Source organism: Juglans regia, chromosome 11 (assembly GCF_001411555.2).
Source record: "Juglans regia cultivar Chandler chromosome 11, Walnut 2.0, whole genome shotgun sequence".
Classification (NCBI taxonomy): Eukaryota; Viridiplantae; Streptophyta; class Magnoliopsida; order Fagales; family Juglandaceae; genus Juglans; species Juglans regia.
Window position 1 is genome coordinate 2,747,764 of NC_049911.1, and position 16,136 is coordinate 2,763,899.

General features: G+C 36.0%; 1 protein-coding gene across 1 annotated transcript; it reads right to left on the bottom strand.

Moving 5' to 3' along the window:
* Window positions 1-2,049: 2,049 nt before the first annotated feature.
* LOC108981173 (F-box/kelch-repeat protein At3g06240-like) lies at window positions 2,050-2,556 on the bottom strand. Its single transcript, XM_035695612.1, has one exon. The coding sequence runs from the start codon at window positions 2,554-2,556 to the stop codon at window positions 2,050-2,052; it is 507 nt and encodes a 168-aa protein (XP_035551505.1).
* Between the last annotated feature and the right edge of the window lie 13,580 nt (window positions 2,557-16,136).

The window sequence follows — 16,136 nt, forward strand, 5'->3', positions numbered from 1 at the left end:
TTGCCGCAAATACTAAAATCCTCACCGCAAATAAAAAAGTCATTAGCAACAAAAATAATATTGCTCCAAATACTCATTTGCGGCGACAAAAAATTGTCGAAAATACACTTACAGTACATTCGACAGGTTCAGTTTTAAGGCTGAATTCCGCGGCGAAGTTTAAATTCGCCGCAAATAAGTAGGATTTCTAGTTATTTTTTGTGGCGATTTTAAATAACGCTGGAAATAATCTATTTTGGCGATTTTTAAACATAAAAAATCGCTGCAAATGACCACTTTCACAACCATAGCGATTAACTAACCGTTGCAAAAAATTAGTTACTTTTTCTAGTGAATTGTGCAGCACAAAAAGTCACAAGTCGCTGCAAAAGACCAATTTAGTATTTGTGGTGAATTTCTCAGTCGTAAAAAGTGAAAAAATCGCCGCAAAAGACCTTAAATATATAGCTGCATTCATACTTTTATTTTGTACCAAAATGGTACAAGTAACAGGCATGCACTCAAAATACTTTGCGTGATCTTATGAGAGTCAACCATCTAATTCATTCCATAAAAGTTTTAGCAAATTTGCGATCAATGTTTATCTAAAGTAAGCTCAATTAGTAGAAAGAGATGGATTTATACTTCTATCCACTCCAATTTGCTTTTGTTGATAAGATCAACAACTACATGTTAGATCAAATAAGTGAAATGAATCTAAAATTCTATCTTGAGATTCATACTATGTGAATTCAATATGTTTATTAGCAGATCACATATTACAAATATTCTATTTTAGTCTCTAAATGACGAGAAAATATTGTTATATTACTACAATGCTAATTATGAGAATCTTATATTTTAGTAAAATTTTTAGAACCACAATTCAATTCTTGAAAAAACCGTAATAAATATAGAGTTATATATATATATATATATATATATATATAAATCAAGTATAGCCCAACCCGAATTTTTGGGTTTCCAAGCTAGTCTCATCCGAGTTCCGGTCCGGGTCATAACCCTGGTTAGGTATGCCCGGGAATAGTCTTAAGATGGAGATTTTGTTTTGTATGCTGTGAGGGATGTTATTGATTGTGTTTGAACTTTTTTTTTATATTGATTAGGTTTGATTAGGGTTTCATAAGGGTTCAATTTGGATTGGGGGCGGAGTGGAGGCCCAAACTATTGCACCCAGTGCATGCGAGGGAGGGACAGGGGCCCCTCTTTTGGGGGGTGCGGATAGCACCCCTACTCCTAGATTAGTATGTATGATGTAGCACTCCTATCCTATCGCAACATGTTATATAATTGTCATTATTTATTTACACACTAAATATAATTGAGATGACATCTTATAATAGTGTACGTGAAAGCACTACATGATTATACTGTAAGAAAATAATATAAATTTTGCGGATTATAGGTGGGTTTGGCCCCATTAATGCACTTAAATGGGATCGAGTTGCATGTGCCTTATAAGATAAAAGAACAAATTAATTTAGTCAGATACACTAATCTTTTTATTTTGTTAGAGATGAACTCTGTGAGTGTGTAAGAATTCACAACATTAGTTAAATAAATAGTGAATAGGGTTGAAGTCTTATATCACAGCCCAGATTGAGAAATTTAAACCCAATCTAACAGAGAAGACAATACAAGGTTGTGTTGGTTTCAGTATCTAGAACACAGGGTGTGATAGAGGCTGTAATTGGTGGTACGTACTACATGATAGATTATTATATTGTTTGTATTTTAAAGAAATATTTTCCAAAACATTTAAGATGGCATTTGCTAATTTATTGAGAAGAATTTGCCATACTGTTTTAAAAAACATTCTCTGTACGTAGTTTTCATTCAGTCATACAATTAATGTTATTATGCTATTAATGTATAGACAGAAACACCACATGCAGACAAGAAGATCATGTAAAAGAAAGATTTAAGTGCATGCAGAACACTTGTGCTCAGGCCAATTCCTTAATCATAAAATTCTCTTCACTCTTATCTCCGGTACATACTACGTTTGCTTTAAACATATTCTAACGCTTTTCACAATTGCTCTGTTATTCATAATATATCATTTGCTCCGCTTATAGAAACTAGGCTTTCCGTGTAAGGAATGATCTGCAACGAGAGTAATTCTCCACCAATTTGAAGATTCGTCATCTCTTTGGTAGAAGGGTCATACAAGGCTAGTTGTCCATCATCTTTTTCCCAGAATATAATGTCATTCCTCCAATATTCTAATGGTTGAAAAACTCCAGTAAGAGGGCCAACCCTAAACAGCTTTGTCCAAGACTCCGTAACCCCATATTCATGCAACAACCATATATCCCACCACATTTGCGACCCCTCTTCGACTACAGCTTTCCAAGAAATACCCAAAGCAACCAATTCATTCAACAAGAAATATTCTAGATATTTATCATTAGCATACCCTATATCGCTACCATCCGGCAGCGGAGTTTTTATGAATACCTCATTGGTTATGTCAAATGACAAAATACCTTGCCAATTTGTATCATCATTACCCGTTGCCCACCAAGTACCTATTCCATTCTGGTTTGTCCTCATACCTCTAGTAGAATCCCAAATATGACAAGGGACGCTGTCAATTTGTCTCCAAGAATTGGTTCTTAAGCTATATACCTCACTATGGTACATGCAGATTATCGGAAAGTATGGATCTAAGTAAGAGTCGTGTTCGTAGAGTCAGAAATTCTTGATTATCTTGTAGTCGTGAGTTTTGGCATCAAAACCAAACCCGATGCCGTTAAGGACGACAAAATCATAGTCGGCAGAAAGGCGGGGCATGTTTGATATGGGGACAACCTTTGTTTCTTTAGTTGCAGGGTTCCATAATAGAGTATTATTCCAACTGCTGTTATCGTGAAGACAAACGAGACCATTACAGGAGCCCACGATATACATCTGTGCTCTCTTGTCCATAATTCCAGAATATGGTGAAGGTAGCGGTACCTATGCGGAGGATACTTGGAGAGTTTCGTAAGAAAGTGTGGAGACGACAAGTTTGGAGGTGATTTTATCACGCCGGTTAACGAGAAGAAGGGCATTCTTGTTCCTGTTGGAAGGGGATTGAGTGTGGAGGAGGTGTTTATAGATGAAGGTTTGATCTGAAATGAAGGCGTACCAGGATTTGCAGACACACTTGAATCGTAATAAAGAAATAACGGGCAGCCATAGCAGAATCTGTAACACCAAGTCGTCTGGAAAGTTGTTGTTGTTCATCAGATTGGTTTCTTTACTTGATTGCAAGCTTGATCACTAGTGTGCGCAATATGAAGCATGAGTATGTACATCTTCTTATTATAAAGCCAAGAGGTGTGAAAAGTAAATGAGAAGTTGGCGTAATAAATGTGCAAAATCACCCAACGTTAATGATATTTATGCTCATAAAGGCATTCCCTCGACGTGTTCCCGAATCCCCCATTTCATGATCGTTGCTAATTACCATACAGAATAATTATATATAGTTGCATTTATGGCTGGCCATTCTTATATTAATAGCTGGCAATTTGATGGCGTATGAATAATTTTCTCTATGTAGAGATATTGATCGACTTATATATAAAAAGAAAAAATGGTGATTAATTTTGAGTGTTGTGAAAAGATTGTACTCACCTTTTCCGGAGAGATTCTAATTAATTAATAATATTGTTTTACCCATACCCAAAACACCACAATTAATTAGCAAATCGGCAGAATTCTTAGGTTACTGTAATTAATATTATATAGAAAGGAATGCTATATATTAACCACTACATGATGCGCGCAGACACAAAATCAGTACCTAACATATATGCATGCTCTAGTATTTCCCTCAAGATACGTATTACTCATGCCTGACCTACTTAATTCATTTTTTCTTTACAATTTCTTAATATAACAAAAGGATTAATTGATCAATGGCATCATGAAATACGTAAGATCAATTATATATATAGTGATATACTTGGATTCGCTTCCGGTTGATATCTTCTCATAATAAATTGTTGGTTTAGGCCGCATGAAAATATATACTACTAGCAACATTTATATTTTTTTTTAGGGTTGTCAAATCGTGTTAATAGGTCGTATTCGTGTCGTGTCAATGCATGTATATTACACTATATGGGTCAACCTAAACACGACCCGTTAAGCTTATCGTGTTAAAATCTCAAACCCTAACACGACTAATTAATATAACGGGTCCGTTTTGACCCATTAGTGAATACTACCAAATAGATTAACACAACTCGACTCGACCTGTTTCAACTCGTTTATGTAAATGGATTGAATAGACCCAAAATTAACCCGTTTGACCTGATTAAGTTTAGGATAATTTTATATAAATGTTAAAATCACAATATCTATAAAAAATATAAAACTAACTACAAGTTCAAAATTAAAATCCAAACAATAAAAATATTGAAATTAAAATTTCAATAATTTTACTTTTAGGTATAAGAGTATATTTGTAACCTTAGCTTTCTTAACAGATCATAACGGACCAAAATGGGTTGACCCATTCTCAACCCGTTAAGCAATCGTGTCTTAACGAGTCAATCCGTTTTGACCCGAACCCATTAAGACTAAACCGAAATCCGTTATTATCGTGTTGTGTTCATGTTAGGTTAATAGGTCATATCACACACTACAAGAAATATGTCCTTTACCGACGATTCATAAATTGCTGCAAAAAAATTCGCTGCCAATGGACATTATTAACAGCGATTTTAAACTCGCCTCATGTTTTAATACGAAACAGTACAGGACTTCAATTAATTTGTTAATTACGGCGATTGTGAATGTTTTAGCAACGACTTTGTGCGCTGCAAAATGTTTTAACTTGTTGCGACAAAAAAATTTACGCCGGGATTGATTCTGGGGCGGCAAAAGATGAAAATACGTAAATTTCTCCCCAAACATTTCCGCCCCACGGCCTGTTCTTCTCCACTTCGACAAAACCCAAGAAATACGAAAAACCCACTCGCCAAACACCAAACCTACCTTCCATCTCTTGCTTATGCCGATGGTCACTCCTGTTTGCGACGGACGGAACGCCACTTGAATGCCTCACTGCCGAAACTCCTCCATTCCCTTGAATTAGATCGAATTGGGGTGGAAGATCTAGAAGCCATAGTACAATAAAGATTCATAGTAGGAAAACTGTAACTATAAAATGACATATACTAACGGAGCAGTCAAACTATATTATAGAAGCAATGGGCGCACCTCATTTAATTACAGTCAATACACAAATTTCAAATGGAACTCAATCCCGAATACCAAGTTCAACACTAACGTCCTTGATACTGTTCAAATAGTTTTCAATCTCAAATTTCATTGGTTGTTCTTCTAGTCATAATGTAATCAAAACTATCTCGATTAAACTCATAACTAATTTTTTTTGTTTTCCTTAATGTTGTGCAGTTTGTTGATATTGACAAATACACGGATGAAGAGTATGAGAAGTGTTGCGCAATATATATTTTTGACGCAGCGTACCCCCAAGTCGAAGACGATATGCTTGGTTGTTGGGTGCTAATGCTGATGAACGATCCCACTTAAATAGAGTTGTGGAACTTGGTAGTGGAAATTGGGGTGGATAGTCTAGTGGCAACTTGATTTGTTATGACCGTCGTGGTTATTTATTATACTAGATGTAGCCCAATTTGTACTTGATATGAGAATATAATACACCACCCTAGTGTATAAATACATATGAGTTTGGATGAGTATTTATTACTTGCATGCATTGTTGGTTGAATACTTGAATGAATGTAGTAGAAGTCGGATACCATATTGCATTTAGGAACAACCAAAAACCAGGCCTAGTAAGAAAATGAGGTCAAATGGTTCCCACTGAATTCAATTTTCCCGGCGATTTTAAGGTCAGTAGCGGCGAATTTTTTTGCCGGTAAATTCATTAAGCAGACGCAAGGGGCCACTACCAACGATCTTCAAATCGCTGCAAACATTGCAATACCGGCGATTTATTTCTCGCCGCTAGTAAATTTACAAACGGTCTGGATCTCTTACGGCGTCTTTATGATTGCTGGAACTGAGTGCACTTAAGGAACAAATCAATTTCCGGCGAACAAAAAATCGCTGTTAGTATTAAATGGCGGCAATTATTGTATCGCCGCAAAATAAGTTTCTAACGAAATTCTAATTTTCCCGCGATTTTAGAATCGCTATAATTTTATATTTAGCAGCGATTTTAGTAGCGCGGCGAAAGGGTTTCCAAACGAACAACTCAATCCCAGCGATGTTAATATCGCTGTAGAAATGATCTGGAAGGGAAAGGGGAATTACCAGCGAAATTTTATCGCTAGAACTGGCATTTTAAAATAGTTAATTATTTAACGGCGATTTATTAATATCGCGGCTAAAGGAAATTACCGGCGATATTTCACTTTTTGGCGACGAAGAGATATCGCTTGAAGGATTTTTTCCCAACGATTAATGGCAGTGTCGTCTCTTCAAATTGTGGCGATTATATGATCTAGAGGCAGCGAAAAAATTTTGCTGGGAAACAAAATGCAATGACGGCGAATTTTGGCTTCCGTTGGAGTAGATCTAATATGGGGCTTTAATATCGGCGAAATTCCAGCGAGATTGAAATCGCTGGTGTAGGTGTAAGGCGGCATAAACATGGGTTGTACCAGCGAAAATGTATCGCTGGTAAAAGTATTGTCCCTTGTAGTGACATAATGCCACCCCTATCTTTTTTTGTATCAAAATAGTATAAGTAATAGGCATGCGCTCAAAATACTTTGCATCTTATGAGAGTCAACTATTTAATTCATTCCATAAAAGTTCCAACAAATTTGCGATAAATGTTTATCTAAAGTCAGCTTAATTAGTGGAAAGAGATGGATTTATACTTCTATCCACTTCAATTTTCTTTTGTTGATAAGATCAACAACCATATGTTGGATCATATAAGTGAAATGAATCTAGAATTCTATCTTGGGACTCCTACTATGTGAGTTCAATACGTTTATTAGCAGAACACATATTACAAATATTCCATTCTAGTATCTAAATGACAAGAAAATATTGTTATATTACTGCAATGCTAATTATGAGAATCTTATATTTTAGTAAATTTTTTAGAACCACCATAACTAGTGGTATATCATCATGCAAAGGTATCGTCCCACTAATTGGTGAATTACTTCGACTGTTTTCGATGAACTTTTATGAAGATTTCAAAAATATTAATATTAAGGTAATGCAAGATAAAACATTATATCAACAAATCAAGCATTAATAAAATCCACAATACCCCAGCCAAGCCAAAAATATGAGTAATTTTCTTGATTTAACAAGAAATACTCAACCTTAGATATTTCATATTTTCATCTTAATTGAAATCACTTTGTACAAAACAATCACACAGTCACTTGGCCTTAATAAAAGGTGAATGAACTTGATCTATAGATGACATTTAAGCATTAAGGCTGCAACCCCATAATATATCAGCCCAAGTGTGATATTGTAACAATTGTCTTGTGCTATAATTTACTTATAACTCCACTCTCAGCAACTTATAACATTGAAAGATATTTGCTCTCATCATATAACTCATATGATTGCAATCGGGAAAAAATATTTTACTAAAAAATTTTAAGAAAAAGAATTTTCTCTTTCGAATCTCATTTATATGATGAGGCGATTTTTTATTTATGTCCTTAGAAATATTAGTGTGCATATATAGGGATTTAATGTAGAAAATGCTCATATTACCTTTTCTTATTAATTCTTCTAAGTAAAGGAGAGAGATCTCATTAGCGAAAAAATGATCAATTTCTCAAGTCACGCACCCATCATCTTATGCCCCAAGAACATATGTTAGTGTATCATTTCTCCATTTCAGAAATAAGATTACAAAGTCAATCAGTTTATGTATAAACTTCACCAATATCGCATTAAAAGCTCTAAAAGAAAAAAACACTTTGTGCAATAAATATAGTTTGTGACGTTTTAGTAGCTAAGTAATGATATATCTTTATTTCTTACTTACTCAATCTTTTCTTATTCTTCAATCTACTATAGTAAATTATTCTTATAAGTTAGAATAAAAATAATTAACGTACATTGCAAGATCGAGCATTCTTTAAGCTTCTTAATAATCTCTTGAGCTAAAATGTCAAATTATTAATTTTAACTTAATTTTTGCACAAATTTAGATCATATAGGAAATTAATTTCAAATCAATGTCAACCATAGTTCTACTAGGATAAGCAATCTATCGAGTTAGTCACATACAAAAAACTATTTCTTCGTAGATTGAAGAAATCCATTTGGACCCATCATAAGTATGGACTATACATACTTAAGCTACTTGATCGATCATGTACTTTATCACATTCCAAAAAATTTGAAGATCAATTTCTAAAATTAACCTAACAAATATTATTGATAAAATGATCTCATACAATTACGTGCAATGGCATTTAGCCCAATAATATTCCATTATTCACAAAAAATAACAATATAGGCAACTTAGAGCATAAATAAAATGCCTAAATTAATAGTAAGTACATGTTCAAAATGATGGAATATTAGACAAACATGCCAAAAATATTTTCAGGAAAAGAATATTCATGTGGCATAACTATTTGCTGAACATGTTAATAATAGAAATTTAGGGCTCGTTTGGATACTAAAAATATATCAAATATCTATGAATGTAACACCCGGACCCAACCAAACTCTATTTTTTATTTATTTATTTATTTTTAGTTCATTTATTTTATTATATTTTTCTTCACATGTTTATTTTTGTTTTTAAACACCAGATTTAATTTTGTTTTCTTTTCTTTCTGTTTTTATTTTTTTCTTTTTCCCCTTGGTCTGCCTCTCATCCACGGCATGCATACACACGCTTTCGTTCACGGCATGCTTGCACACACACGTCTCTCTTGTCTCCCTAGGGTTTCACCTCATTTATATATAGATGCATATGTTTTTCCCAAGCAATGAGAATTTACCCAAACTGCCGCCGCTAGAAACTCCTCCCCACGCAGACAGCAACCGCAGCGTTGCATGCCCTCCCACCGTCCAACTTCAGTGCACGTCCTCACAACCGCTTGAAGACCAGCCGCTGCGCAGCATCCCAGCCATTGCCTCGATCAAACCCAGCCCAAAACACACGAACCACCGTGCGATAGCACTGTCCAAGCCCCACGAGAAACCGAACAACCACCACCGAAGGGCAGTCCCACTGCCAAGCCTTCCACGCCGCAACCCACACGGCTGGCCCCTTGCACGTCGGAAAACACTAACTCGAAGCAGAACCGACCCCTTCAAGCCTCCATCGGCAGCCACACGAAGCTGCCGCCTATCGTCCCGTAGCCTCTTCTGCAAGTTTCGATTTTCTCTGTTTTTGTATCCAAAAGCAGAGCAGCTTTCAGCCACCTTAAACCGCTGCCATACCCACCACTGAGAGCTCCTTCATGTTGCAGCTCCAGAAACCACCGGTGAAGTTTTCAGTCACCCCAGGTCCACCTCTTGCCACCCCACCGCACGGTAATCTCCCTCTCTGTTTTCTGTCTCTCACGTCTAGTTTACTCTCCTGTTAGCTCTCTCTCTCCTGTTAGCTCTCTCTCTCTCTCTCTCTCTCTCTCTCTCTCTCTCTCTTTCTCGTTCAGTTCATAGCCATCGAGTGTACCACCTCCCGTCATACACCGCGCCGTCGCACTTCACCATCTCGGTGAGTCCCTGCTGCCGCTACATGTTTTTCTTTTATTATGTTGTATGTTTATTGTTTGTTTTACGTTTAGGGTGTTTATATATGTGTGTGTGTGTGTGTGTGTGTGTGTGTATTTATAAGTAAAGTTTTAACTTGGGCACTTACTAGTTTTAACCTAATATATATATGGAAAGTTCATGGTTTGAGTTTTCGGCTGAGAAGTATTTTTTTTTTGTGTTGAGTTTATATTTAAATAGGATTTTGTTTTAAGTTTTAATAAATATTATATTGTATTTTGATAATATTGTTAGTTAAAGTAAGTAAATCTATTTTTCATAAGAGGTGAGTTTTTCATGAATTATTTTAGGAAAAGTTTAGTAACCAGTGTATTCTTTTTATTTATAAAATATTGTTGGCAATTTAGATATTTTGAATATTAATTTTTATTGAGTTCTATATTTATCATAATACTTATTCGATAAATTTTCTTCTTTAGTATGAATTCGATTAAGTGGATATTGATGGTCTTAGAAAATGATGATATTTTAAGGTTATGAGGATTTTAAGTTTTGAGGAATTTGATAGTCTATTTTAGAAGCGTAGGATTGAATATCGAAATGTGTGATTAATTGAAAATTTATGGAAGTTACGTGATTATTTTATCGGTGACGATTAATATTTGTTCGGCATTTTTGAGAAAAATTCTAAAAAGTTAAGAAGTCCAGGTAAGCAGGGTTCCTATGCTAGACTTTGCATTAAAATAAAATGAACTGAGGTCTTTCTTGGAAAATGTGCATGTTTTGTTATGAAAAGAAATCTGAAAACAACCTCAGATATTTGTTCTGCATTACTCATGAGATTCTGTTTAAGAATAAAGTATTTTCTGTCATGACTAGTGTAGACATGAGCTTATTTTTGACATTCTGTTTCTGAATTTTGAAAAGAGAGCGAATATGAAATTTTGTGCATAAAGTATGTTTTGTGATCTGATTCTGTTCTGTTCTGTACTCTATTATGATGTGGCATCTGAAAAACCTTTGGCATGACTTTCTGACTCTGATTCTGACTCTGATATGGTGATTCTGATTCTGTTTTGCTCTTATATGTGGCACTGTCACGGGATATAATAATGACCTCTGGCCCTATCATGGGAGATAATAGTGACCTCTGGCCCTATCACGGGATACAATAGTGACCTCTGGCCCTGTCACGGGAGATAATAGTGACCTCTGGCCCGCCACAGGATATAATAGTGGTTTTCTGTTTTGAATCAATCGCTTTGGTAACACGGTGATTTATGTTCTGTTTGGCTTTCCGCAGGATGCACAACCCTACCGTGGGAGTTAAACATGGTCTTTGTTCTGATATGATATGATAAGACGAAATTGTTCAGGCATGTTGTGCCAAAGGAGTCTTTGAATATGAAAAGTTGGTTTCTGAATATGAAATATTTGAAAAGTCGCTCTGATTTTCTAATAATATGTATTTTTTTAGATTTGCATATTGATACTGAAATGTTTTGTTTATGCATTCTGAACTCTGTGAAAATACTCATGTTTACACACTAGTATATATCATCTGCTTACTGAGTTGTTGATAACTCACCCCTTATCTCAAATTATTTTTCAAATGATTTTTGAATAGACCAGCTAAGAATCAGGATTATGGAGCATCGGTAAGATGATTATTTAAGCATAGTGGATTACTCATAAAAGATTTCCGAGAAGTGGCAGATTTTATTAAGAGACTTTGTAGTATTCTGATGATGTTATATTTTGGAGTCTATAAATATACTGATGAATTGTGAGTTTTAAGTTATAGGGAGTAACTTTTCGATCCCTGCAGGACTGGGCGTTACACTTTCTACTTCTTTCTTCCCTGCAGGGAGATTATTTCATTTCAGCCCCAATATATTTCGCGTGCCATCTTCACTTCCTCTCAAGACTAGTTCTACTCTTCAATCCAAAAGGAGGCAACGATTGCAAAGTGCCAAAAAACAACACATCTCAAGCATCTAGTTCCTGAGGTAAATTCCTAAGCTCAAGCTTTCTCCCTTTTCGAGTGGTTTTTTCTTGGACAGATTTGTGGATGGTCTAATATTTAGGGTAGATTTTGGATTTTGGAGCATCTTTTTTCTTGGGTAGATGAAATCTCTCATCTTTCAAATTTTATAAATTTAAATTTTGGTTTAGTTTATAAATTTGAGTTAAATTAAAATAAAACATAATTATCACATTGTATATAAGAAGATATTGTAAATATCAAAAGATATGAGTATATTATTAGTAGTTAGAGAAAATATTTGAAATGAAAAAAAATATTAAAAAGTATAATATTTAAATTATATAAAGAAAAATAAATAAACTGATTTATGATGTAATTTAAAAGTTAATTTGTAAAATAGAAAAAATAAATTTTAGTAATGTATTTTAAAAGATGCGCCACTCCGTGGGGCTCCGCCCTTCATGGCAGGCAACAATTTGTGGCGCTGGTTCTTGTTAGCACCACCACGTTCTGGCAGTTGGCAGTGCGGCACCTGCATACCAGTGTGCGCTGTCGTCACGCTTTGGTGCCCAAGATATTGGTTGCCTGCCACCTGTAGCATAGTACACGTACAAGTATGTGTAAGGCAGAGACTGTCGCATCGGCCTTGTGTCCGACTTTGCTGCCTGTAGGGGTGGTTGAATCGTAGTGAGGGGCTTGTTGCACCTTTGTTTGCTGCATCGCCACTGTGCCACAACTCAGCAAGCAACAGATCGAGCTCGTTGCGAGGCACCCTAGGTGCTCTACACCAGTGCATTATTCATCGTCTCGCGCTCATGGGTCTGATGCGCACCGTGGCAACACGGTGTACTACCCCCGCTTGGTCTGCGGCATCAGCACCTGGTGCCGCAACCCCTCAGGTTGATGGTGCATTATGGAGCAACCACTTTCAAGTGCATGTCACACTGAGGTGTACGTAGCACCTTTACATGCTCTCTTAGATTAACGCGGCACTTCGTTGTGTTCAATAGCATCTAGTGTGAGCTACACCTCAATTGCACCACCTCAGGTTTGATGGTCCACATTACTTCTCCGCATGAAGTTTCCGCCTTGTGTGGCCCAACACCGACATCCATGGTTATCAAGGGAGAAAAAAAATTCTCTCATCACATGCGAAAAATATTTCAATAAAAACAAATCACAGAGTAGATCATAATCTAACTCAGGAACTACCGAAGTAGGCTTGGATACGAATGTTAGAAATTCTTAAACAGGGATACATAGCATAAGTGTTTACCTCAAGCGACAAATCTTAGATCGGGTGTGGTTGTTCTACAGATTTCTTCCATGATTGTTGTTGGTCCGACATCTTCGTCGATGGTCTATGGTAAAGTGTACTACGTGGTAAGACTAGAGAAACAATCTCAAACTCCACAGCCAAAGTGCTCCATCAATAGAGACACATCCATTGAGAGAGAGATTTCTTGTGCTACAAACCTCGTGTGTTACACTAAGGGAGAGGGGCTATATATACAAACTCCAATTTATAAATCTCAATTGGGTTTAAATGCCCAGCCATTAAGGAATAAAGCCACTTTATAATCCCTGGCTAAGGGAAAGGCGGGGAAGGGGTATCCACTATGGGTGCCCCTTCCCCATGTTGACTATATATGAAATCTCTGCCCAATTTGAAGGAGCTTGCACATTAAGTGTTATTAATTGTCTTTATAAATCGAGGGTTCCCGAGGCATATATACCTATGTGTAAATATGGCTAGCTAAAACTTGCAGCTTGTTCGATGCAGTTTGCATTTTGTTATGTGCGGTCGGTGATAGCTAGCTAGATGGAGGCTCAACTTAGTTTTTTTTTTTTTTTCATTTTCACGCACTCAGTATCATCAATTTTCAGAGCAATAGGTTTGCAAGAGTTTGATTGATTTTGCACACCCATAAATGATTTATTCAATTATAAACTACTACATAATACTTGATTCACTACAAGAAAACTGCTTATTTACGACCAGTTAATTCTAGCGAAATGACTATTTACAATTAAAATTGGTTGTGAAAAGTCTTTTGGTTGTAATAAATTGATCACAAAAACCTATTTTTCTTGTAGTGATTAGGCAAAATGTATACAATTATTTAGGTACATGATTCGGGAAAAAGAGAGAACAAACGATGACTTTGAGGTAAAAAGGGTCTATTATCCCAACTAATTCAATTGGAACACCAATATTGTTTGCCAATTAATATCATAAAGAGCATGCTTGTAAACCAAACGGATTCTAGCATATATGTTATTATAGCTCATGGTATTTAAAACGCGAGATTGCCTAAACATTTCGACTTTCAATCCAGCCTTGTCTAGGCAAAATCGAATTTGAAGGAGTTGTGGAGTCCCATTGCCATCCTTGTGGCAGGCAAAGTTGAGGATTAGATGTAACTGAGCCTCAATCACCCTCCTATAATAAATTATAAGGGATGAAGTCCCGCCAAGATCAATCCCTGAATTAGAAATAGAAAAATAAATAAATTGAATAAGTGCTAGTACTGCATGATCAGTAGTTGTTGTAGTAGTAATAATAATAATAACAATAAACCAATAATAATGAAAGCAATGTGATTAATAAAATATATGTAAACTGGCCTTCTGCTTCTAGGGATGCAGTTATGTTTCCAAGAAAGGTGGCCTTAATACAAGCCACTCGAAAATAATTGTCTTGAGTGTAGGTGGTGCAGGTGCCTGCATGTTTAGTCCATTGAGCCCTCCAAAGCTTTTCGTTTGGTATTTTGTTGATCAGGCTAGGCCAAGTTCGATTCATGGTTTGTACGAGTTTAGAATCAGTTGTCAGCTGCACAAACTGATGATAATTAAGATAATTAGCAAACACTCGACCACACATACAAAATATATAATCATAAGCAATCACCTGATGATCATGACCAACCCCAACAAGATCAATTAACACGCAGAGCAAGAGCATTAACAAAGTGCGCACTTCCATCATTCCGCGATTTCAAAATTCTTAATATATTTCTATACTAGGCAAGCTTGTCGATGGATATGGTGCACTAGGCAAGATAGTTGATGGATACGGTGTACTAGGCAAATAGCTAGATAGTCGATGGATATCATGGCCGCCTGAAGGCATGCAGCTAGCTAGCTTTATATAGGCAGAGAAAAAAGGTCCATTCCCCATTTCGCACCGACTTATTTTGAATGATGTTGAAGTTGGACAAAAACAGACATGATATTCAAATTCTAGTAAGGATCATGATACCTAGACATGATAAACACAAACCAGATGCATACATATATATATATATATACACATATATATACATACATATATATATATACACATATATATACATATATATATATATATATATATATATATAAATAGAATAAGACCTCATGAGTTATCCAAACGGATGCGTGGCAGTCCCAAGGTTGGATAGGATAGTTACCTCCACGGTTATGTGGCCAGATCCATGGATAGTGAAAGAAAGCTACGTCTAGCTCTCATGATCATCATCATCATCGATCCCATATATGCAATTATCCCTGCAGATTCTTCACGATCCATGGGCTTAATTTGGCCAAAAATCGGAGCGGCAAGAAATGAAGCTCTCATCTCATGCATGCATGCATGCATTATCCTTGCTGCGGCCACACTGCAGATTAATCTCACAGATGTGTTCGGCCATATATATCATGAGGCGCACCCTCTATATATATAGACAATACTACATGTTCATCATGTAGATCAGCTGGTAGTACTGGGTACAATTAATGACATGATGATCATATGCCACGCACCCAAAGAATTAAATTAAAAACCAAAGTGTATGATGTCGTAAGTTGTCTCGACTTTATTACAAAATGTGGAATGCATGCAGTACTAGCTACTGTATAATTAGGAAGTCTAATAACTTTCAATACAATGTTACTTTATTATCAATCCACCAGAGAGAGTCTGCAGACATGCATCACTCATCTGTAAATTGTAATAGTAAAACTAATGGATATTAATGTGGTATTAATTTGTTTTAGATTAATAATATGTAAAGAACTATATGTAGTACTCATGCGTTAGAAGCTGCATATAAAAATCCCACTGAGAAACCTGCACCCATGGACGGCCGGAAATGAGAATTTGCCCTTTATAAAGGCTTACCGGCCGGTTTGTATTCAGTGCATATGGATTATTTTTCATGTCCTCGACCGCTACCTAATATTAAGAAAGCGAAAATGCATGCATGTCATTGTCTCACATAAATAAAAAAAAGCAAAACAATAGTTGTGGAAGAAGCGCGTAGTAAATAAGGAAACCTATTCCTTTAATGATGATTTGTTATTGGTTGAGGAGTACGTACAGCTTGACGTATTAAATATGCAAAATTACCCAACCTAGTACTCTAATTTCTTGCATACCATATTATATATACACGTACACTCCTAA

What these genes read in the sequence shown, in the direction of transcription:
- LOC108981173 (XM_035695612.1), bottom strand. Translation starts at nt 2,556, where the DNA reads ATGAGGACAAACCAGAATGGAATAGGTACTTGGTGGGCAACGGGTAAT.